Source organism: Schistocerca americana, chromosome 1 (assembly GCF_021461395.2).
Source record: "Schistocerca americana isolate TAMUIC-IGC-003095 chromosome 1, iqSchAmer2.1, whole genome shotgun sequence".
NCBI classification, from domain to species: domain Eukaryota; kingdom Metazoa; phylum Arthropoda; class Insecta; order Orthoptera; family Acrididae; genus Schistocerca; species Schistocerca americana.
In genome coordinates, this window is record NC_060119.1 from 299,212,766 (window position 1) to 299,239,162 (window position 26,397).

Here is a 26,397-nt window from a genome sequence, read left to right on the forward strand (position 1 = left end):
CTAAGTTACATCTTGAGACTTTTTTCTGTCATCAATCTTCTTACTGTTTCAATGTGGCTCAGCACAAGTTCCTCTCTTGTGGTCACCTCTTCATCTCAGAGTAGCACTTGAACCCTACATGCTCAATTATTTGTTGGGTGTACTCCAATCTCTGTCATACCCTACAGTTTTTATTTAGCCTCAACAGCTTCCTCAAGTAGCATGGAAGTTATTCTCTGATGTCTTGACACATGTCCTGTCATCCTGCCCCTCCTCTTGTCAGTATTTTCCACATGTTCTGTCTTCACTGATTTTGTGGAAAGCCTCCTTATTACTTATGTTACCAGTCTACCTGATATTCAATATTCTTCTACTTAACATTAATGAGTGTAAGTATTTAAGATGCATTAATACAATGAGTTGTTTAACAAACTTCTTGTAGTGGTCAATTTCCACAGCAGCTAAATTGATTTGTTTGTTTGTAGAAGTGGCCTTTTCATAACCTTCCTGTTGTCATGTATATGTTTTCACATGTGAACGTAGCCATGGATCCACTGAAGCTGTTGTCTTATAAAAATGCTTTATTTGGCATTTATGGACCAATTTTGACCCAGTGGTAATAATGTAGTGTGGCAAGTAGACATATCCACTGCGTATTTTAGCAAAAAAACATAAAGAAAACAATTACTCAGCCGAGATGCAGTGCTGGGACAATGTAGTCAGGCAGGACTAGGTGTATCTGTTTGTGTGTGTTTTGCATTAGTTGTCTCTGACCAAAAATTTTTTCGAGAAGCTCAGCAATGTTTGTGTTTTTTTTTTATTTATTATTGCCTCAACAATATGGTAAGTGGTTATCTTTGCTGTAACCACAATTTGAAACATTTTATCAAGTGATGTCCTCTTTGGTGACGAGTAGAAAAATCAGTCTGCTCTGGGTGCAGGTTGACATTATGCCTCTGAAACCTACTGAACATGTTAGAGTGATGTGCACTGATTTGAGTGAAGTATGGAGACACTATCAGCTTAAAAAAGTGCTGTAAAACAAAGCACCATTTTTAATTGTGTAGTCTGTCAACATTAATTGATCAAAATCTATGGAGAAACTGACATGAGCAGGTTAAATTTGTTGATACAGGGAATACACAGAATGTACAAATGGATCAAATGCACACACAAGCAGGTTTTATCTTATATTGCTAGAATCTTATATTAAAATTATTGTAGTATCCCCTTTACACTGAAGCTCAATAGAAGGGAAAAATATTATCAATAAGGGAGTGAAAATCAGTTGTGATAGGGTAGTAAGGAAGATTAGTTACAGTGGTGGTACACCTTTCCCAAAAAGTGTGCTTCATTCTCTGGTGGATCCATTATCTTTCCTGAGTGCAAAATAGTGCATATATTTTCAAAATGATGTCAGTTTAAATAAGTAATAAATAGTTACAGTAAATTACACAACTATAAATGTTATAAAAATGAAGTTTATATCACAAGACACACAGGAAATATCTGAAAAATGAAGAAATATTGGGCAGACAGAAGAGCAAAATATCCTTTATACAATAATAAATTCTAATAATCTTCTGGATAACCATTGCATTATTGAATTATTATTGAATTGCATTGTTCTGTCATGTCATAACCACAATCAAGTTCAAATCCAAAGACTACATCTTCTGTGAAGTATAACACTTAGCAGTGTAAGCATGTTTATTATTGACACCAATGTACATCCGAAACAGAACTGAACTCCTGGACAGAGGGTGCCATTATTTATACAAATACTGGAATTCTAAAATATGTCAGCTATACAAACACAAGAAATTTCCTGGACCTTCCCGAAATGATAAATGCTAAATAACAAGTATTTCCTGATGATGAAGTTTGAACTGGTGACCCACAGTATGCCAGCCAGTAGTTCTTGGTCACTACTCCACAAGGCATGCAGCAAAGCTTGAGGCAGTATTATTGAATAACAACAATTCCTTGTGTAAACCTTTGTATAATTGGTCAGAGTGTTTGAAAGACGGCCATGAAATATAAATAAAAAGCAAGACAATTAGTAAAATAAAATTTTATTGAAACACAGTTCAAACATCCATGGGATAAATGAATTTTGCAACTGAATAAGTTGAGGCATTGTCCTCATTATCACGTCACAGACATTTTTATGAGTTATGATTTCATTATAAAAAAACTGCAATCAGGAACATATTCAATATGATAAACACTGTTTCTTTTTAATTCACCCGACACATTGTTTCATATATCTAGTATTTGTTTTAACGATTTAACACTGAAACATTTACATTATATATGTATATTATGCATATAAATAAGGTTACAAGCATTCCCTGGTTTCTTTGTATCTACTTCAATGAGATCATAATGAATACCATTCACAAATCTAGTTTAAGTATGTTATACACTAAAAATCAGTATCATACAAAACTTTGGTATGCACATTAATTTGCACAGCTGAATTTGTGATTTCACACAATGTCTTACACTTTACATTTTCAAGGCACAACTAGAGACATGACATGAAAGGATGTAATGACTCCTGTTCCATTTTCTCTTCCTTCATGTGATGCCCATTTAGGCAGTATCACGCATTCTTCAAGAAAAACTCATCTGCAGTTGTGGGCCAACTAACTGATAGAAATGGGATTTCTCATCTTTTAGCAAAGCGTCTGGAGAATCCAGTTCAAGAACTTTGCCACCACCCATTACCATCACCCTGAAGAAATGAGAGAATGAGATTTATTCATAAATCAAATTATGTTCCTTTTGGCAGTTGAGGCACTTTAGTAAGCTTCTAAATTTTCAGTACGAGTGAATTTCACCACTGTTCCAAAAAGAGAGACACAATACTTCACAATTGGTTATATAGAGCCTAGTCATTCTTAGCTAAATGAAATCCATTTGAAATGATTATGGTGAAGAGGCTTCTTACAAAAGAAATTTTTAAATGCACTGTATCATTCACAACAAAGCAATGCACAGTAATCAGAGACAAGGCAAGTCCACAAAATATGTCTTGAAGATGCACAGAGTAGTGCAATCAGTGTGGATGGACAATTGTAGTCTGCAGTGTCGTGCACCAGTGAACACAATCCACTGACTGTCAGTACAACAAATCTAGTGGTTCTTTCATGCATTTTATACTTGGATGCCATTTGCGGGATCATTGACATGGAATAAGTTCATGGCACCCTCCATCGGTATTGTTGGAATTCAATAAGGTGTTGGCTCACCCTTAGTCTTGATGACATCTTCCACTCTCGCAAGCATATGTTCAATCAGGTGCTGAAAGGTTTACTGGGGAATGATAGCCCATTCTTCATGGAGTTCTGCACTGAGGAGAGGTATTGATGTCAGTCGGTGAGGCCTGGCACAAGTCGGCAATCGAAAACATTGCAAAGGTGTTCTATAGGATTCAGATCAGGACTCGTGCAGGCCAGTCCATTACAGGGATGTTAGTGTTGTGTAACCACTCCACCGTAGGGCATGCATTAACAGGTGCTTGACCGTGTTGAAAGATGCAATCGTCATCCCCGAATTGCTGTTCAACAGTGGGAAGCAAGAAGGTGCTTAAAACATCAATGTAAGCCTAAGCTGTGATAATGCCATGCAAAACAACAAGGAGTGCAAGCCCCATCCATGAAAAACACAACCACACCATGACACCACCGTCTCCAAATTTTACTGTAGGCACTACACACACTGGCAGATGACGTTCACCAGGCATTCACCATACCCACACCCTGCCATTGGATCACCACACTGTGTACCGTGATTCATCACTCCATACAACATTTTTCCACTGTTCAATCATCCAATGTTTATGCTCCTTACACTGAGCAAGGCGTTGTTTGGCATTTACAGCTTGATGTTTGATTTATGAGCAGCTGCTCGACCATGATATCCAAGTTTTCTCACCTCCCGCCTAACTGTCATAGTACCTGCTGTGGACTCTGATGCAGTTTTGAGTTCTTGTGTGATCGTCTGGATATACATGTGCCTATAACACATTACAATCCTATTCAAGTGTTGGCGGTCTCTGTCAGTCAACAGACGAGGTCGGGCTGCACGCTTTTGTGCTCGCCCCTCAATACATGAGGGGTGCACTACACACAGGAAGCAGCTACATGGGTAGAACAGTGCTTGTGGCATGCACATGGTTTTTTTTTAGATTAGGTTCCTCCCCATGGGAAACAAACCACTGGCCTGAAAAATTACCAGTTCATGACACTGATGTGGGTGTGCCAACTGTAAAAATTGTTAGTTCACCTAAACAGGTCATTCCAAAGGATTTAAATATGCTAAATTTCATGTTAGTAAATTGTTGAAGTGTCTTTAGCAGGATTGCCAAGTTACTCTCCAAAATAAACAATAGTAATTCCAATATTGTATTAGGTACCAAAAGCTGGTTAAAGCCTGACATAAAAAGAGTGAAATTTTGAACTCAGATTGGACAATGTTTAGGAAGGATAGGACTGGTGCTATGGGAGGTGGTGTGTCCATTGCAGTTAAAAGCTGTTTAAATGCTTTTGAGATCAATACTGAGTTGGACTGTAAAATAGTCTGGATAAAGCTGTCAATCAGACAAGGTGTGACCATTGTATTAGGATGTTTTTATAGACCACCAGCAATCAGAACAAATGTCGAATGTTTCAGGAAAGTCTTGAGTACATAGGAAATAAATCCAAATTGTCCATTAGTTATAAGTGGAGACTTTAATCTGACATCCATTGACTGGGAAAATTACACATTTGTCACAGGGGGCAGAAGCAAAGTCTTGTGTGAAGTTATTCTAGGAGCACTCTCAACATACAACTTTGAGCAATTGGTTAGAAAACCAACTTGAGATGGGAACGTATTAGATATTGGTCAATCTAATATGGTCAAAAAGACTGATCTTTTTGAGGAAGTTTATCTAGAAGAAGGTATTAGTGACCATACTGTCATTGTGGCTTCTACGTCAGTAAAAAAAAAAAAATAAATAAATAAAAAAAAAAATAAATAAATAAATAAAATAAAATAAAAAATATAAAAAAATTTAAAAAACCAGTATATAGTTTTCTTGTTTGGGAAAGCAAATAAAAGTGTCATTAATGAATATCTTCATAGTCAGCTCCAAGCATTCACCGTGGGACTCAAAGACATTGAGCATCTTTGTTGGAATTTAAAGGTATTGTCCCCCACGTGCTAGAAAAAAATGTGCCTAGCAAAAATATGGGGAAGGGAAAGGATCCACCTTGGTTCAACAAACATATTAGGAAGTTGCTGAGAAAGCAAAGAATTCTGCACAGTCATTTCAAATGTAGTCACTGCTCTGCTGCCAAACATAAATTATGTGAAATGAAAGCAGCTGTCAAAAGATCAATGAGAGATTCTTTTAACAAATTTGAAAGCAATATTTTATCTGCAGATTCTAAAAATACCCCAAAAAATTTTGGTTGTAGATAAAATCTATGAACACTACAAATGATTCAGTACCTTCTCTTGCTGAGACTACAGGTAATGTAATGGATGATGATAAACAGAAGGTCGAAATTCTAAACCTAGCTTTCAAAAACTTGTTTACGGTAGAGGAATGCAACACCATTCCCACTTTCAATTGTCGAACAAATGCAAGGATGGCTGACATAGTGTTTAATATATCTGGGATTGTAAGACAGTTAAGATCCTTAGACGTCAGGAAGGCAACTGGCCCAGACAGTATCCCCGTGAGATTTTATATTGACTATGTTACAAATATAACACCATTCTTATCCATCATCTACCAGAGATCATTGGAACAGTGGAAAGTTCCACAGGGCTGGAAGAAGGCCCAGGTCATAGCAATCTATAAACAGGGTAGAAAATTGGATGCACATAATTACGGGCCCATTTCATTGACATCAATTTGTTGTAGAATCATGGAACATATTTTGTGTTCAGACATAATGACCTTTCTAGACTCTGAGAAGCTCATCTGCAGAAACCAGCACGGTTTTAGGAAACAGTGGTCATGCGAGACACAGCTGGCCCTCTTCGTGCACGATATACAACAGGCTTTAGATAGCAGCTCCCAGGTTGATGTCATATTCCTCGACTTTCAAAAGTCATTCGACTCAGTTCTGCACTGTTGCTTGCTCCAAAAAGTGCATGCTTGCGGTCTATCCAATGACATATGCAGTCGGATAGGAAGTTTTCTAACAGACAATAAGGAGTATGTCATCTTGAATGGGGAGACTTCAACAATAACAAGCGTAACATCAGGTGTGGCTCAGGATAGTGTAATAAATCCACTGCTTTTTCAATATAGATTAACAATCTGGCTGATGGTATTGACAGCAGCATTAGACTGTTTGCAGATGATTCTGTAGTCTACAGGAAAGTAGTATCACACAAAAGTTGTGAACAAATCAATCAGAATCTGCAGAAAATAAATGAATGGTCTAATGACTGGCAGTTATCTCTCAATATTAGTAAGTATAACCTACTGCGTATAAGAAAGGGAAAATCCCCATTAATGTACAAGTACAAAATAAATGCCCAGTCTTTGGAAGCAGTAACATCTGTCAAGTATCTGGGTGTGACTATTCGAAATGATCTCAAATGGAATGATCAGATTACACAAGTAACAGGCAAGGCTAACTCAAGATTGTGGTTTATTGGCAGAATCCTGAAGCGATACAGTCCTTCAACAAAGCAAATTGCTTACAATACGTTAGTTTGTCCAGTCTTAGAGTATTGTTCATCTGTATGGGACCCTCACCAGTTGTGTCTGATTCAAGAGATTGAGAAGGTCCACAGAAGAATGGCAAGGTTCGTGACTAGTACATTTAGCCATCGTGAGAGCATTACAAATCTCATAGAAACTATGAAGTGGGACACACTTGCAAACAGACGACACGCTAAACGGAAGGGGCTGCTCACTAAATTCCAAAATCCGATCTTCGCCGAGGATGTAGAGCATATATTATTACCACCAACTTTCAAATTGTGCAATGATCACCATTTAAAGATAACGGAAATTAGAGCTTGTACTGAGGTGTTCAAACAGTCATTTTTCCCTCATGTGTTCAGCGAGGGGAATGGAGGGGGGGGGGGGGGGGGGGGAAATATGACTTTGGTGTGAATAGTGCCCTCTGCCACACATCGCTTTGTGGCTAGCGGAGAATACATGCAGATGTACATGTACATGTCCCTTCACGTTTCCACTTCACTATCACACCGAGCGAGGTGGCGCAGTGGTTAGCACACTGGACTCGCATTCGGGAGGACGACAGTTCAATCCCATCTCCATCCATCCTGATTTAGGTTTTCCGTGATTTCCCTAAATCGCTTCAGGCAAATGCCGGGATGGTTCCTTTCAAAGGGCACGGCCGATTTCCTTCCCCATCCTTCCCTCACCCGAGCTTGCGCTCCGTCTCTAATGACCTCGTTGTCGACGGGACGTTAAACACTAATCTCCTCCTCCTCCTTCACTATCACATCAGAAACAGTGGATCTAGGGATGTTTAGGAGTGTGGAAATCTCGCGTACAGGCGTATGACACAAGTGACACCCAATCACCTGACCACGTTTGAAGTCCGTGAGTTCTGCGGAGTGCCTCATTCTGCTCTCTCACGATGTCTAATGACTGCTGAGGTCACTGATATGGAGTACATGTCAGTATGTTGCAGCACAATGCACCTAATACGAAAAACGTACATTTTTGGGGGTGTCCGGATACTTTTGATAAAATAGTGTGTGTGTGTGTGTGTGTGTGTGTGTGTGTGTGTGTGTGTCTGGTGCGTCATCTTCTTGGAATCCACCCTCCACAATGCAGTCCTATTCTGTCACGTCTCTGCCAAGTCCATGCAATTCCCTGTCACCCATACTCCCTCCACAAAAACTCAGGATCAATCTTCTAAGATGTTCTCAGCCAAGAATGTTGTATTATTTCTCATCACTCTAGCTCCATTCCATTCACATCAGCAAATCCAAGAACAATTTTCATCTCAGTGAATAATTTTTCAGTGATTTGTAAATACTTTTGGAATCTAATGTGCTTTATTTAGACAAAGGGGTTAAAAATATTTCTACAACAACTGAAAATTACAGCAACACCAACAGTATAAGAACAGACTAAGATATTGCATAAGTTGAATAGTTGATGGAGTAGGAGTTGGGGGTAGGAGTTTCTTAGCAAGATATTGTTCATCTCCTGGCTCAATGAGAGGTTGTTGAATTCTTGGTGAGTATGTGGTTGTGTTTTGCAAAGCCTATGTGATATTGAGTGTTCAGGGAATTACTGGCTAGAGGATGATTTTCAATAATTTTGGATGTTTTTCTTGTAAGGTTGAAAATGGTGAGCGCTTCATCTCTGACAAGACCTTGTGTACAACCAAAATCCCAAACAGTATCAAGGGTCATGTTTTATGTTAAACTGTAAGTACTACCTTTAACTGTTTGGTTGAAATATAGATACATTCAAATTTTCAGCAGAGATTGCAATGGTATAGCTCATGGGGTCTGTATCCTGTGCCTTTGTGCTTTGTGACCACAGACCCCCCCCCCCCCCCCCACATCAACACCTTTGTCACTCTTATATAATTTACAACTGCCACACTTTCATGTGCAGTGCACTTCCACTTTTATTTTATTAATCTGTATAACTATGTACGCTTTGTATTTCACATCACCAATATTAGATAACATATGATGTTGCTTATTATTGTATCTGATGATATATTTACCACCTCTGTAATAACATTACACATAAAATTAATGTTGATAGCTCTTGTCATGGCATGACATTTATCTGTATGGTACATACTAATGGTGTGACTTAATTCATTTTCACCAAGCTGTAACATTGGCCACATTATGACTTGAAAGACTAATATAATTGCTCCATTCTTTGGCAATCATTTCTCTTTGCAATGACTTTACATCTTCAGCACTTTTTTCGAGTTTTACATGTGTTACTTCACTACTTGGTTTAGTTTAGCCACAGCATGATAAAATTGCTGTATTTATTAGGTCTTCTTTAACAGTATGACATCAAGAGATTTCTGTATTTACTGTAGTTCCCATTCATGGCAGACACTTCCTTTTGTTATGACTGTACATCTATTGTACATTCTCTTGGATCGACTTGAGTTGTTTTACTACCTGTTCTTGGTATGATCCATACTATGACGTGAAGAGATTTCTGTATATATTAAATTTTCCACTCTACCGTTTTGAATTGAAGAGATTGTTATATTTATCACAGTTTCCAATCTTTCCATGTGTTTTTACATCAGTTGCAGGATTTCCCTGTTGGACTTCAGTTATTTTACTATCTGGCTTTAATATCCATTTATTATATGGTTTTATTCTTTTGTAATTACTATCTTCCTTATGAACTTATACAACTGTACTGCATGACTGCTCTGATACATTAGCATTTATATAAGTATTCAAGTTATAGGTTCACGTTCCTTCCTTTTACCCTTTTCCTATTTAGTCTTCTTTTCTCACCTGTCCTCCCCTTTAAGTTACATTCTGTAAATTCCTACTTAATTTTCTTATATCGCCTGTTCCTCTGCTCCTGGTTCCCCAACTTTTTGTCCTCCATATTTCCCACCCCACCTTTTCATCTTCACCACCTCACCCCAACCCTATTCTCGTATCTGTATGCTCTATTCTGCTACGTCTCTCTACCCCCCATCCCATGCTTTCCCCGTCCCTTTTTCTCCCTTGTACCCTTCATCCCTAATACCCAGCCTCCACCTTATTATATGCATATTCATTTATAGCTTCTATTCTAGTACCACTTCCAACTGAGCTCCCTCTCCACACGCTTATATTTGTGCCTACATGTTACTATTACCATCCACCCTGTTTTGTTTCTACATCTAAAATTTTGTCTAGTATAAGTATGAACACAATTGCTTTGCAATATATTCTTACATTATAGAATGGAATGTTTATATGGCAAACATTCATAGACTCTTTCATAAAATGATTATATACAATCTGTAGGTACTCTTCAACAGATGGTTATGAAACGTTGCTTTGCAACTGATCTGTGGTGTACTAGGGCATTCTTGTATTTAATATTCCATATAGTAGAAGAGGTACAACAGTCACCTCTTAACATTTTTAAATTTCTTTAAATGTTTATTAATGATTTTGTCAACATTTGCAATATTATATTAGGCGACTATTTTTGAACCTTAGAGGTTCATTTTCAATCCTGGCCTACTAATCTGTAGGTACTCTTCAACAGATGGTTATGAAACGTTGCTTTGCAACTGATCTGTGGTGTACTAGGGCATTGTTGTATTTAATATTCCATATAGTAGAAGAGGTACAACAGTCACCTCTTAACATTTTTAAATTTCTTTAAATGTTTATTAATGATTTTGTCAACATTTGCAATATTATATTAGGCGACTAGTTTTGAACCTTACAGGTTCATTTTCAATCCTGGCCTACTGGGGCCACAAACAGCACTACATAGTTGTCAATGAACAGTGATTACAAAAGTAGTATTACAATAAAAAGTTCAAATGTAACAGAAATTAATTATTTGAATATAAACATACCTGCAGTGACAATGCTTGTCTTAATAATAAGCATAAACATGGTGACACATGCTTTATAAATGCTTGCAGAATGAATGCTACAGTCCACACATGCCTCTTACCCAGTCAACATCAAAGTCGGGTTCAATACAGCCAACTGTACCAGAAAAATTTCAATGATGCTAGCATCGCACTCTGTGTACAAGCACAAGTCCTCACCCAATATTACATATTTGAACAAAAGATAAAGCATTTTATGTTCAAGTACATGTCCACAGCCAATGGACCCTGCGAATTAAAACAGGGGGCATCACAGCACCTTTATTAACTATTCACTTTTAAAATAAAGTACAATTAAACATACCACATTCGGTGTTTCATCACAAATTTTGTGTTATTAAAACAGATAGTTGTCTTCCAAAAGTCTACATATGTAAGTAGTTTAAATACATAAAACATTTAAAAACATCCTGCTTAGCCAATGTCTCATGGCACAGAATCATGACATCTCATCAAGCATTGAAATAGCCTTGTCCTGGATTCAAAGTTCAAATCCGTTACTGTGAGCCCTGTTGTTGTAGATCACAGAGATTGAATTCTGAAGTACACATGCTCAAGCATTTTACATAATTCCAAACAATTGTGAGTTACTGGTCATACATGATGCATGAACATCCTTTTTTTATATACTGCCCCTATGATTACGCCATAAGCCTGATACAAACATCATGACATGACATAGTTTACTAACTAGGCATGCTAATCCACTTAGAGGTGCACTTAAGTGCTCTCCTACACAACATTGTTTCAGATTCAAACATCATGATCTAACATATCTGCTGGTGTGACATGCATATCTAATTATGGATTACACTCAAATGATATGATATCCAGTATAAAGCACTCTTGTATGAAACACTGTGTTATATATCATGCAGTGGGCAGTCTTTTCTATTCATTCACTGTGGCATCATCATACACTATTTTGGGCATCTAATGCAGTAACTGAAAACTAAAAAGACTATTAAGTGTGGGCTGCATGCACAACCCACAGACTCTCAACTAAAGATAAAATTAAATTAAAAATCAGAAATAAAGTTTAAAAAGTCAAGAAATAAAATTTTAAACTTCAGGCCTTTGTGTCCGGCCTCCATGTACGAACATTTTTGCATGTCATCTGCACATACTATTTAAAACCATTTTATCCTAGATATCATGCCATACCCACCTTACACTCTGTTAATACCCTTTCACTACCATCTAGCATTTATCGGGAAATGGCAGTGGCATTCCAGAGTGCATGGCAAAGCCACTGGTGGCATTAAGTGGACTTCCGATGACATGTCCATTTGTAACTAAATACACGGGTAGACGCAGAGGGCTTACATTACACTAATCGAGTCAACGTAATTGTATTAAGCAGTTCAAGAAAACACAAAAAACATAAGTCACTCCAAGCACCAAGTCAATTTGGTGAGCGTGACTGTATGATGACGAGCAGTAATTTGTCAATTGTTGTATCCACTTACAGAAACACTATTCTTACCGTGGCAAATAGTTTTTTTGTCTAACCCAAAGACCCCCATAGAAGTGCAACCATAACAAAAGTGTGAAATAATCAGGTTAATGTGTTAGTATTCAGCCATTGTATGCTTTTATGTATCTTCTTGTACCCAAATTACTGTTTATAGAAACTAATCCTCTAAATAAAAGTCGAAGTTATGGATTTGGGTACAAGAGGGAACATAAAGGCATATAATAGTTTAATACTATCAGATTAACCTGAATACTTCACACTTTTGTTATAGTTGCGCTCCTCTTAGGCATCTTGGGGGCTAAACAAAAGACTATTTGCCACATTAAGATTAGTAATTCTATAAGTGGATGTGTCAACTGACCAACCACAGCTTGACATCATACAGTGATGCTCCCCTAACTGGCTTGGTGCTTGGAGTGTTCTGTTTTTTGTGATTTCTTGAACTGCTTATTGCAATTTATGTTGACAAGAATAGCGTAATGTAAGCACTCTGCGTCTACCCGTGTATTTAGTTACACATGGATATATCATTGGAAGTCCACTTAATGTCACCAGTGTCTTTAATATGCACTCTGGGATGCCACTGCCATTTCCCGATAAATGCTAGATGGTAATGCAAGGGTATTAACAGGGTCTAAGGTGTGTATGGCATATCTAGGATAAAATGTTTTTAAACAGTGTGTCCAGATGAAGTGCAAAAATGCTCGTACATGGAGGCCGGACACAAAGGCCTGATTTTTAAAATTTTACTTCTTGACTTTTTAAACTTTATTTCTTAATTTTAATTTGATTTAGTTGAGGGTTTGAAGGTTTTTGCATGCAGTCTACACATAAAAGCCTTTTCAGTTTTCAATTACAGCATTAGGTGTCCAAAATAGTGTATGATGGTCTCACAGAGAATAAATAGGAAATACTGTCCACTGTATGATACATAACACAGTGTTTCATACAAGAGAGCTTTATCATTTGAGTGTAATCTGGAATTAGATATGCACGTCAAGCCAGTATATATGTTATATCATGATGTTTGAATTTGAAACAGAGTTTCGTGGACAAGCACTTACGTGTGTCTGTAATTGAATTAGCAGGTCTAGTTATTAAGTTATGTCACATCATGATGTTTGTATTGGACTGGTGGCATAATCATAGGGGCAGTATACAAAAATGGTTTTTCATGCAGCAAGCACCATGAGTAATGCAAAATTGTTTCGAATTATGTAAAATGTTTGAGTATCCGTATCTCAGTGTTTGTCCTCTATGTTTTATGACAACAGGACTCACATGAAGGGATACACACTTTGAATGAAGGACAAGGTTACACACGATTAGATGTCATAATGATTTTATGCTGTGAGACACTGTTTTAGCAGTATTAAGTAATTGTTTTTACAAAACTTATTGACCAAACAAATCATATGTATTGGTTTCAAATGTTTTATTATGTAAAATATTTATGTATGTAGACTTTTAGAAGACAACCATCAGTATTTATAAAGAAAAATTTGTAATGGAGCATGAAATGTGATATATTTCATTCAGGGTGTACACATGGACAAGAAAAAAGGCTCCCAGATGTTTCCTGGATTTCTCAGTTAAAGTACATTTTTCCCACAACAAAATACACTTTTTTCTTGGTGAAAATACACTTTTTCTATGTTAAGAGACAATATACTTTCCCTTGGAGCTGTATAACTTACAAATCCTTTGAATTCCAAAGGTATTATATACCAGCAAAGAACTTCCCAGCACTTTAGGAAGTGATCCAACAAAAAACAATGGATTCTGATGTGGAGCAACATGTACACTGCATATTTTTGTATCACGAAAGTTTAAGTACAAATTACACCAATTACAACACGATAACATTCAAAGCACTGAAATCGATATTACGGTGCACTTTTGTCAGCCAATCATAGCTCTTGTTATGTGATTTGCCAGTCAATGACAGCAGATATTCAGAGCATAGGACTTGTGCTGCAGTCAGACGATTTTAACACCGCTGTTAAAAAGCACAAACACACAAATAGGAAAAGTTAATACTTAAAATTAATATACATTCAGTTTAGCTACATGCCAAGCTAAGCTTTCACCTATAATACTGGTCGTGAAATTGTTTTACGGTTTTTGCAAGGGGTGTAGTTAGACAGGATCCGAAGAGCACAGCTTAAACCGCAGCAGCTGAATATTGCTGACAAGCACAATTATAAATTTCACTGTTGTGCACTGAATATTTTATGGATTAACTGGCTGAATAAATGTTCTGATAAGCACTTTGACTTTTCCATAGAAAAGCCAGTTATGAGTGAAATTGCTAAAGAATTAACCACACATAAATTTTTTTAAGGATAATTATACTTTTATACTTTCTACCATCATTATTGTATAATTTATAATCTGTGAAAGAACTAAAACAAATATGAAAAACTAACCTTAAAGCTTGGTCTTTATTCATGTGAGATTCCTCAAAGACATATCAAACACAAATTTGCTTGAAGTTTTAAATAATGACATAAATGGCTGGTATTCTGGGCCCGAAATTTTTCTAAGTGCCTGATTGTCAAATTATAGCTCTGAATGAGAGTCAAACACTCTGTGATTTAAGAAATTAATCACACATTCTCATATGTATCATAATACATCTTGGCTAAAAGGAAATTTACTTTGAAAGTAGTGCTTTTCAAATGACAAATTGCAATATTTTCCCACATCCTGTTATAAATGTAAACAGCTCTGATGTCATGCTCATCAAAAAGGCTTTGTTGTTATGAAGTATTGCATAGTCTTCATCCTAAGGTGTTTGACATATTTTGCTGCCAGCAGATGGTTGTGTGTGCAATTTGTTTTGTGGCACATTTTCTTTGCAACTAAAATTTTATTTTGATGTTATTCTCTCATTTATGTTTTCTTGCTGCATTAAATTCTGAAGTAGCAGGCCAAAGTAAAATTCTTTGTTAGAGTATCAGTTCTTACCAGTCAAAATTAGAATTTTTTTAACTGGAGACTAAAACAAGAAAGTACCCCAGAATTCTAAAACATTTCCGTGTTTTTCTTGGATGTTTCCTGGATGAAAAAAATTCCCCGGTTTTTCCAGACTGCCTGGTTGTCCTGGGGTGCATACACCCTGTGCACTGTACTTTACATTAAATGTGACTGGTTAATAAAGGTGATGTAGTATCCCATTTGAATTTGATGCATCACTAGCTGTGGATGCGCACTTGAATACGAAATGCTTATTTATGTTCAAATATGTAATGGGCACATGTGACACTAGTATATGTATTTATGTAATATGTGTACATTTGTTTTTGTCACTCATTGTATTGATGTCAGGTTTAATAAAGACCCTTAGAAGCATCCACAGTTAAAACATGACATGCCAATTGGCTGCAGATGTGCGCTTGTACATGATGGGCAATGCTAGTGTCATCGAAAGTTTCCTAGTGCTGTTAGCTCTGTTGACCTACAGCTTGATTTTGACTTGGTAAGAGGCATGTGTGGATTGATTCATTCATTTTCCAAAGATTTATAAACCATCTGTTGCCACTTTGATGTTTATTATTAAAATCAGGCACTGTCAGTGCAGGTAACTTTATAATCAAACAACAACATTATGAAAATGATAGCTGGTACTCAATATAGCAGAGACGCTGAATCACAGATAGGCACTACAGAAAGACTGTCAGAAAGTGACCTCTTGGCCAACAAGGCCATTAGTGAAAACACACACACACACACACACACACACACACACACACACGACCACAGTCTCTGGCAGCCGAAGCCAGAAATGGTCTGGCTCCGTATGCCAGAGACTGTGGTCGTGTGTATGTGAGCTGCATTTGTGTGTGTGTGTGTGTGTGTGTGTGTGTGTGTGTGTGTGTGTGTGTGTGTGTGTGTGTGGGCGCTCGCGCGCATGTGTGTACATGTTGTCTATTTTTGGCAAAGGCCTTATTGGCCAAAAGTTCACTACCTGACAGGCTTTTTGTTGTGTCCATCTGCAACTCAACATATCACGTATTTGGTGAGTAGCAACTATCCTTTTCAAATATTGTTAAATTCCATGCTGGATTTTCCACTGTTTGTATTTAAATAATTAATTTCCATTGCATCTGAACTTATTTTTGTAATATCACTTTTGTATTCACTGTTCACTGACAACTGTGTTCTGTTTTTTGTAATCTCAGTAAGTCAGGTTTGAAAATGAACCTGTAAGGTTTGAAATTAGTCACCCAACATAAGTACTGCAACTGCTGACAGAATAGTTAATAAACATTTTATGAAACTTAATAAAGTTGCTGGTCCCCTTTCAACAAAATGCTAAAACTAAAGAATTTTTAAATTTCCTGGCATAAGTGCTTTTGTTTACATTATGTATTTACAACTTACAAGGAAGTCAGTGCAAATTGTCACTGAAATTCAACTGAGTTGTGGTTTTTATGAATATGTTTGAGGTGCTGATTATAAAAATGTATAAACTAAATGCACTGTCAATTACACTGTGAGCTACAAAGATGTGATGTTCTGCTCACAGTGAATCATGCATACCATGATAACGTGAGTTTAGTAACTGCAGTAACCATAAACAGTGTTCCTCTAGCTAATGTAGTTATTTGCAGTGTATTTTATGGTCAACACACACTGTACCATACCAAAGATCACCTGACGATGTATCCAATGCAACATCTAGGGGAACCAGACAGACTTTATGCATAAGAGCAAGGAAACCAGTACAATAGTGACCCCTCTATGTGTTGCATCCACCTCAGAATTTAATCTGTCAATTAGTGGTGTTACCGATTTCATAGAGCATCATACTGATTTCATAGTGCACCATGTTACTCTCACTGTCAACATAATCATGTGATAATGAATTCTGCGATTACAGTGAGCTTGACTATTAGCCACTACAAACACAAAAGAAGGTCTACAGAAATTACAGTAAAGGAGAGAAATGCTCTGCATTTTTAACCAATGTGATATATGAAACAGTGGCAACCAAAGGTAATATAGATCACGAAAACACGATAGACAATATTGAAGAACATGAAGACACAGAAGAAGACTAGTCTAATTGTGAAAAGGATATGGATGATCCAGAATCTGACAGTGACAAAAGGTTGTTATGAAGTAATGGAAGTCAGTTGTCTGCCTATCTGTCAAGTCCACCAAAGAAGAAACAGTGGGGTGACATACCTTTTGGAAAGGCAAAGGAGATAACTTCATTCAGGATTCTGGGAAAACTAAATGATTATGCTTTAATGAAGTAAAGAAATGACATCATAAGGTGCAAGACATGCATCATCTATTATATCTACTTCACATGGTACGGAAAGGGGAGGAAGGCCAGTGTCCAAAATTACAATTATGTAGCTGGAAAATTCAGGTTGGTGGCAACTGTCCTATGTGCTAATATTCATGACAGGGATATTTGTGCTCGAGGTTTGGATAAGGCCTAAGAAATAGAACTGACTCAATTCACTGGATCTATCTATGTATGGGCTACAAGTTTTAAACAGAGACACCACCTTGGCTCATGGGCAACAACAAAATGTGTACCAAGCATACAGATGATGACATGAATGAAAGATGTGATGAGTTTCACAAGGAGGTAATGTCCCTAATGAAACCATGGAACATATACAGATTTATTACTCCGATCACGGTGGTACACTCATTGTGAGCTCTGCACTTCAGGGGAGAGAAGTTGGTAAGAAGTTTGGTTTCGGAGTGATTGTGCAACAGTTCTTTCCTACACCATCCAACCTGTTATGTCAGCAAGTGGATATATGTTTCCAAAGATGCTGGTAATTTATCAGGTGCCAGAGATCAGTCTGGACTGCCTGATTCAAGTTGCCTCAAAATGCAGCCTAATCAAAAACCAAATCCTGATACAATTCCTTCAAGACATCTACTTCCCATGTGCAATGAAGAAGTCTCTTCTTCTGATTGATTCACTTGGGACATGTTGTGACAGGACTCATATCAATGCTACCCAACTGTAAAACAAGGTGTATACAGTGGAGATCATCCCTCCTGGGTGCACACCTTACATTCAGCCACTTGATACGCTATTCTTCTGAGATTTCAATGTGGTGCTGAAGCAGACTGAAGATCACAGTATCCTGAATGACTACAAGTCCACACCATTGTTGAGAGATTCAATTTCACTGCTGATGTGTACTTTATACAGTCAGTTCTGTTCTCCACCTTCACAGACTTTGTTCGATACTCCTGGACAGTAACTGGAATGATTTCTTCAGACCAAATGTAGTTTTGATGATCAAATGCAGTGTGACTTGGAAGATGGCTTCATGCAGGCATTTATGATGTGCTCCTACTGTGATAAGTGCAACTCTATTTCTGACACTTTATACTCTGTGCTCATGTTCATCCTTGTAATCTTTTGCCAAGAGCTACAAACAACGCATTTTTTGGAGTCGGTGACTGAATGTGGGCATGACTGTCAAGTGCAGTGTAACTGTTGATGGCAAATATTCTGCACATATTTGTAATGTACATGTAAAACTCTTATATGCAAACCAAAACTTGGTTGCAATTGAAATCACAACTTGCGCTAACTCCAAAGATATATGAAACTTATTCAGTTTATGTAACTCTTGTTAACTGCCTTTATCAGTTTTCTTCAATCAACCACACAGTACGCCACATAGACTGACAGTCTACGATGTTCGTCTCTGGCTTTCATCTCATTAGTAAATTCAACAGTGTGACTTGATATAATGGTGCCTGCACATGTAACTACTGTTTTTGGTGACCATTTTATGGTACAGTTATTCAATGTCACGCATGTTTGTTTTATTTCTGTCAGACACTTTCTGAATAGGTTCTCAGTTTTATGCTGTGACATCTGCATTATGTAACCAAGATTAATATATTTGAATGATGATTTTGTTTGTGGAAGTCAGATAATACCCACCATGTAAGTAAATTTCAAAAGTAATTTAATTTTTAATTTATTTTCGAACCTACATTGTATTGCCGTAATATTACACATTTTCTGGTCCACTGTATTTTCACGCATTCTGTATACACTGATCAGTCAGAACATTATGATCACCTACCTAATAGCTGGTATGTCAACTTCTGGAATGGATAACAGGGGTGATGTGTCCTGACATGGAAACAAATAGGCCTCGGTAGGTCACTGGAGGCAGTAGGCACTGCATCTACACACATAAGTCACCCAATTCTCATAAATTCCAAGGAGGAGGGCAATGGCCTCTGACACCACGTTCAATCACATCCCAGATGTGTTCGACTGTGTTCAGATTTGGTGAGTTGGAGGAGCAGCATATCAATTGGAACTCACCATTGTGTTCCTCAGATCACTCCATCACACTCCTGCCCTTGTGACAAGGTGCATTATCTTGTTGAAAAAAGCCACTGTCTTTGGGAAACATGATCATCATGAAGGGATGAATGTGGTCTGCAACCAGTTTACAATACTCCTTGGCCATCATGATGCCTTGCACGAGCTCTACTTGACACACAGCTGTATTGCCACATCTGATTTCAAGCTGGCCACGATTTAGTGTAATGAAGCATGTCAAGACAATCCTATATGATAAATTGTTAGCTGTACGACCACAGTGAATGGATAATGTTTTGTAATTTAGTATTGTTCCATACTTCATACTGAGAAGATGTAAGTTACATAAGCTGTCACTCTGTTTTATGCAGATGCTGTAACTGATAACACACAACATTATCATAAACTCAGATGTGATGAATAAGCAGTTATTTTTACCAAGGAAATTACTTATTTGAAGAACCTAATAATTATGTGATTGGGATTTGAGAAGATGTTTAGCTCATCTGTCACAAAAGATTTTAATAATTACCTTTACGAAAATACCTATATGAAAATATAATCCAGTTTGTAGCAAAGGATAATCGGACACCACAGCATAACACAATTACTAAACATATACAGATATATTTTCTGCCTTCTGTGTGGCAACAAACAAATTATACTGTGTCTACTCTGAATAGATAAAAATTTCATGGCTTTTAAGGCTGGCAAAGTCTTAACAGGTTCTACGAGCTATAAGGATATATAGTCAATTGCCTGTCTATATCTGAGGCTACAATTAAGAACAAAACAATGCATAAGGTTACTAAATAATTTACCAACTAACCAATGGTCATTTGAAGAGGACTCTATGTTATTTCATCGCAAAGCTTTTAAGTAAATCAACAGTAGTCAATATTTTCATCCAAATTCTAAAACAAAGTATCAGCACAAATTTGAGATTGCATTACATACCTATCAAAGTCAGCAACAGCATGAGGACGGTGCGCAATACAAATAACAGTGCTCTGTTGGAAGGCATTTCGAAGAGCACACTGTATGGCACGGTCTGTCTCTGCATCAACGTGGGCTGTTGCTTCATCCACACACACTACCTATTAAACAAACAGATGTAAATGCTCTCAACAATAAACTATGTTTAGTTAAAAAAAAAAAAAATTCTTAATATGCTTGTGTTTCTGATGTGACTAGAAACCAGAGTTGTTCAGCTATTTATAAATAAAACAGTTTACTGTGACAGTCACTGGTTTATTGTCTCACTATGTGTTCTGACAGGTCCCACCATCATCTTCAAGTGAGGAACAGTGATTTTACATTCCTGGTGTTAGCGAAGAGCACACCTTTTCACAGCAGCAGACAAGATTTAAGGAATGTTACCTTTTTTTGTGGTGAAACAACTGTTTTTTTGCAGTATGTGTAAGGTAACTATGATTCAATTGCACTGCTCTAACACTAGGAATTTAAGATGAGACATCCATCAACATTTAGGCTCAAATTTTGAAAGGCCCCGTTTTTTTATCTAAATTTCTTCTAGAGACTGAATTCCATTTAGTTTACTGTTTTCCATAAAGAGATATCTTCTGTTCTGCTGGAAACTGTCTCCCTTCACGCATATATGGGTTCAAATAGATGTTGTTCCAGCAGTAGACACAAGATCTCTTGGTTTGAATCCCATGGTTTCTCTCTCTCTCTCTCTCTCTCTCTCTCTCTCTCTCTCTCTGAGAAGCCAGTGAAGACAGAAAACAGTCACACACCATATTTAAATTGACAGCATCCTAATCTAAAGATCAATTCCAAATCAATTCATATGTACACAGTATCAAATATACTTACAATGGAAGACATTAAAAAATACCTTATTGGAATTAATGGATTTCTAACATGAAAACTCTGGTAGTTGGAAGTACAGCAGTAAATAATAAACACAGTAATAAATAAATAATCAAGAATGTTTGTAAGCTATGAGATAAATTAAAAGAAGATTTTATTTTTTAAATCAGTGGATCATACGATGTTTTGACAAAGAATACTTTTGTTTTAAAATTAAATGACACATAGTATAATGACAAGCTTGGGTGCAAATTCCAATCACCAAATGACATTCCCCCTTTAGGCAAGGAACAGACAATGTCAAACAATGACTTCAAGATGTTGGCACAGCAACAACAACATGATGGGTTACACTACTAATGTGGTCTTGACCCCCTTGGACATTAGAGCATTGCACTAGACAAGTATAGCTAACTAGTTATCCAGGAAACACTTTGCTACTTTGGGCATCTATCACTGTCAGTTTGCTTTCAGAAGTAGCTACTTGTTGTAGGTCTAATGACACTGGAGAGTGTTCAGTTACCTTGAAATTCCCTACCATTTTTATCAAGCAGTGAGTTCAACAGGAAAGACTGATACTTTTGATGCCCTCAGTTGATCTGATTATGGAAGATGCATCCTCCCTGATAAAATCAGCCTTTCGGAAGTTTTATATGTGGAGCTCTTATGAGTAGAGTAGGATAAAAATCTGAGTAGAAAAAATGACCTGACTTCAATGCCAAGGCATTCATCGAGTGGCAATTAGGCAAACAATGCAGTTCATAGTGATGCATGACCTACAAGAGCAAATGTCTTCAGTTTTGTAGTTATTGAAATGGGCACAGATTGACATATGGTACCTCTCTCTCTCTCTCTCTCTCTCTCTCTCTCTCTCTCTCTCTCTCTCTCTTTCTCACACACACACACACACACACACACACACACACACACACACAATGTATTAGTGGAGCTATATCAAGAGATAATTAAAAGGCAGAACATACTCCACCCCCTCCCTCAACCCTTCCTAGTTTGCCAATGACTGTTGTCACTGATTCAATGTGTTGTAGAATTCTACATTCTTAACTTCCTCCCTGGTGTACTAATGTTCATAACTTCTTTGTACATCAAGATATCATAAAAATTCAGGGCGTTACAGAACTTACAATGACTCTTTACTTTCACCAAAGAATTTATGAGGAATTATCTGGCTTTACAGTAATAGTTCCATTATGGCATCACTTCACTATCTTTAGTTTTTGTGAAGCTTTCCCATTCTTTGTGTACTTTAAATGATGACAGTTTCTCAACTAAATCATCTTCTCTGTTTAAAAAAATAACAATATTCCATACACATCTAACCAGTTTCCTTTCCTTTTCTCTGTATTAGAGCGTTCTTAGGTAACCTTCAGCCCAGACTCTCTGAATTAATAGTGTTAATCTCTCTTACAGTTCATTCAAATCATGAAGAGCTATGGAAGAATTTGGGTTATTCTCTGTGGTCTCATAAAATGCTATAAAATTTAATTCTGAGCTGTTAAAAGTATACACCTTCGTGCAGACACAATGTATTACTCGGCAAAGCAAACCAGTTACCTGGCAAGGATGGCAGCATCGTCATGTTTACACTCGAGAAAGGGGCATGGGAGGCAGTGACACTGTGCACTCTGGTCTCCTTAGAAGTGGAACACGGCTAAATGCTATGTGTCTGTAGGACAATGCACTGCATAGCTCAACGAATAAATGTAGATAGGCACTTTTGTTTGAGAATACTCTTACGGTGATTCTGCTTGCATTTACTCACAGAATTATATATATAACTGCATGATAAAACGTAACAATATAATGAAAAGGATAGTTGCTATTCACCATATAGCACAGACAATGAGTCGCAGAGAGGCACAACAAAAAGACCACCAGAAAGTCAAAAGTCAAAAGTAGACAACACACACACACACACACACACACACACACACAGAGTCATGCAACTCACACGCATTTACATGACCACAATCTCTGGTTCCAGCTGCCACAATCTGTGGTCATGTGTGTGTGGGAGTTACATTTATGTGTGTGTGTGTGTGTGTGTGTGTGTGTGTGTTTTGTCTATTTTTTACAAAGGCCTTGCTGGCTGAAAGCTAACTTTCTGACAGTCTACTTGTTGTGCCTTTCTGCAACTCAGCACCTTCACTATATGGTGAGTAGCAACTATCCTTTTCATTATTTTGTTACATTCCATCCTGAATTTTTCCACTGTTTGATAAATAAATCCATGTTTCAAGTAAATAAACAGCTGGCCACTTTAAGTCTTACATACCTCATGTTTTCATAAAAATTTGAAGTAGTTTGCTCTTTTTGAACTATGTTGTCTTGTTCAAACATGGTAACTCATTTATTGAGGTCCAATTTTAAAACAGATTTTGTAGAGACAACCATTTTTTCACAAGCAGAGGATACCAGTTAGGATAGGGGTCAGTGAACATACTGAATGGTAAGTATCTTAGGCTGGCATCTATCTCACATTGATAGGCCATACACTCATGTATATGTTCCCAGATTTTATGTTTCTGAACCGTATTCTGCCAATAAATTGTTTTCTTACCACTAATTATTGTTTAAGTGCTTAAAAATACTGCTCATGCCTTTTTTTCAATGTAATTTCTGACATCGGGAATACTGACCAGGATACTACTACCCTTTTCATCAACGCACTTGAAGCCAGCAGAGGTACTGATTTTGTCTTTATTTTCTCCATCAGCACAAATACTGGAATTTTTAATAGTGATGGTTGCATTTGACTCACCCTTTTCCTGTGATACCTCATGATAGACAGTATCTTCTTCGACACCTCCACTTTCATTTGTAGTTTTCATTCGCTTATGAGGTGCAAAAAACTTACGTATATCGGTCATTTTGCCACTGTATACATTGCGCTTTTACATTCACAATGCACAAACGTCTATGCAATCCAAAATCATGCACCACTGTCCACTTACAACTCACAATGAATTTACACAACCCTTAACGCGATGCGATGCCGAACCGAGCTGAGCGATGACTAAAGAACAGAAGGGCGGGGTTTCGGTTCAACAATGAAACAGCACGGTGTCCATTAGACCGCATGCCAGCGACTTTGAGTTTCGCGTGATCGCTTGGAGCGGTTTCTTGTGATGGATGTGGAAATATTTATGCAAAATGTTCCTATTAGAACATAGCAAGACTCATCTAGAACGTACCGGAAATGAAGGTAGCTCACGCCACACCCTGCTAGATCATGCTCGTTGACAGTAGTTCCAATGACGAATATTGCCTACTTCTACAGACAAGTAGCGATATTAGTGGCCACACAGTACCCTCGATCACTTCTACAGCAAACGAAAAGGAACATAATACAATACGCTAATTTAAATTAGCGTCTGACAATTGTTAACCATTATTTGAAATTTGAAAGAATAAAACTTTGCCGAGTGTGTTTTGTTGTGCAACTGTATTGTGTTGCCAGTTGAGGCTTATGAAGAGGTTTGTACCTAGTGAGATGGGAAGAGGGAGGGTGACATTTTAGTACCTGTAAGTCAACATTTTCGAGATAGAACTATCACCATGGGTACCATTCTTTATGGGACCACGTACACATGTAGTAGTTTGTTGATCGGCAGATTTGCTTTATTTTATTATAGCTTATTAGTAATGCCCAGAGTTTGTTAACATGTAAATGGTCTTTCGTCATCAGATATGCAATGTTTACAGTTACTAAAATCTCGAATATTCCGGCTATAGATATCTATCTTTAATTTTGTATTTTTTGTCATATAGATACTGTATCATAGATTATTTTTCAAGGAAGATATCATTTTTTTACGTTTGTGTTTAACGTCCCTTTATGACACAACTGATTCTTTTAGTACGTAAAGAACGAACAATGGGCGTGCCTTCAGAAAAAACTCTTAAATGTTGCTCAAGAATACATTTGTAAAAGTTAACAATAAACTGCTGGTTCATCTGATTATTCGCATTGTTGCCTCACTTGCTGCTGTTAATTTCTCCCATGTGTGGGTGTAGAAATAAAAATAAAGATACTTCGTAGGCAATAGCTGTAAGACGGATATATAACAATTTTGCACATCTTCAACAAACGAGATTTCTTAAAGAAAAACACACAATTTTTAAATTTATCATCATTTTTTAATTTTAGTTTGATTCTCCTTTAAAGTTTTTTATTGCTCTAGTTCATCCTGTAATTCTGTTTACATATGTTTCATATCATTTTTACATATAAAAACAAAGATGAGGTGACTTACCGAACAAAAGCGCTGGCAGGTCGATAGACACACAAACAAACACAAACATACACACAAAATTCAAGCTTTCGCAACAAACTGTTGCCTCATCAGGAAAGAGGGAAGGAGAGGGGAAGACGAAAGGAAGTGGGTTTTAAGGGAGAGGGTAAGGAGTCATTCCAATCCCGGGAGCGGAAAGACTTACCTTAGGGGGAAAAAAGGACAGGTATACACTCGCACACACGCACATATGTGCGAGTGTATACCTGTCCTTTTTTCCCCCTAAGGTAAGTCTTTCCGCTCCCGGGATTGGAATGACTCCTTACCCTCTCCCTTAAAACCCACTTCCTTTCGTCTTCCCCTCTCCTTCCCTCTTTCCTGATGAGACAACAGTTTGTTGCGATAGCTTGAATTTTGTGTGTATGTTTGTGTTTGTTTGTTTGTGTGTCTATCGACCTGCCAGCGCTTTTGTTCGGTAAGTCACCTCATCTTTGTTTTTATATATAATTTTTCCCACGTGGAATGTTTCCTTCCATTATATTGATATCATTTTTACATCATTTTATCGATATTTTCCGGTTATTTTAGTGGTAATTTTACAGGTATTTTAAATCATACATAACTGAGCCCTAAAGTTACAGGTATTTTTTATATTCGTAAACTGAATGAATTCTCACTAGGGGCAACTGGAACCCACTGGTCCCCCGCTGCAGGCGCCCCTGCTTCTGACTGGTTTGATGCAGCCCACTACAAATTTCTCTCCTGTGCAAACCTCTCCATCTCAGAGTAGCTCTTGCAATCTACATCCTCAATTATTTGCCAGATGAATTCTAATCTCTGTCTTACTCTACAGTTTTTGCCCTCTACAGCTCCCTCTAGTACCACAGAAGTCATTCCCTGACATATTAATAG

General features: G+C 37.3%; 1 protein-coding gene across 4 annotated transcripts in view; it reads right to left on the reverse strand.

The window, feature by feature from the left end:
• Positions 1–2,088: 2,088 nt before the first annotated feature.
• LOC124595298 (ATP-binding cassette sub-family C member 10) overlaps positions 2,089–26,397 on the reverse strand; it is a 365,583-nt gene continuing 341,274 nt past the window's right edge. For all 4 annotated transcript variants that reach the window (XM_047133987.1, XM_047134004.1, XM_047133995.1 and 1 more), the window contains 2 exons: positions 20,354–20,493; positions 2,089–2,719 (listed from right to left, as the gene is read on the reverse strand). In XM_047133987.1, the coding sequence (XP_046989943.1) occupies positions 2,599–2,719; positions 20,354–20,493 (261 nt within the window). In that variant the 3' untranslated portion in view covers positions 2,089–2,598. The remainder of the gene's footprint in view (positions 2,720–20,353; positions 20,494–26,397) is intronic.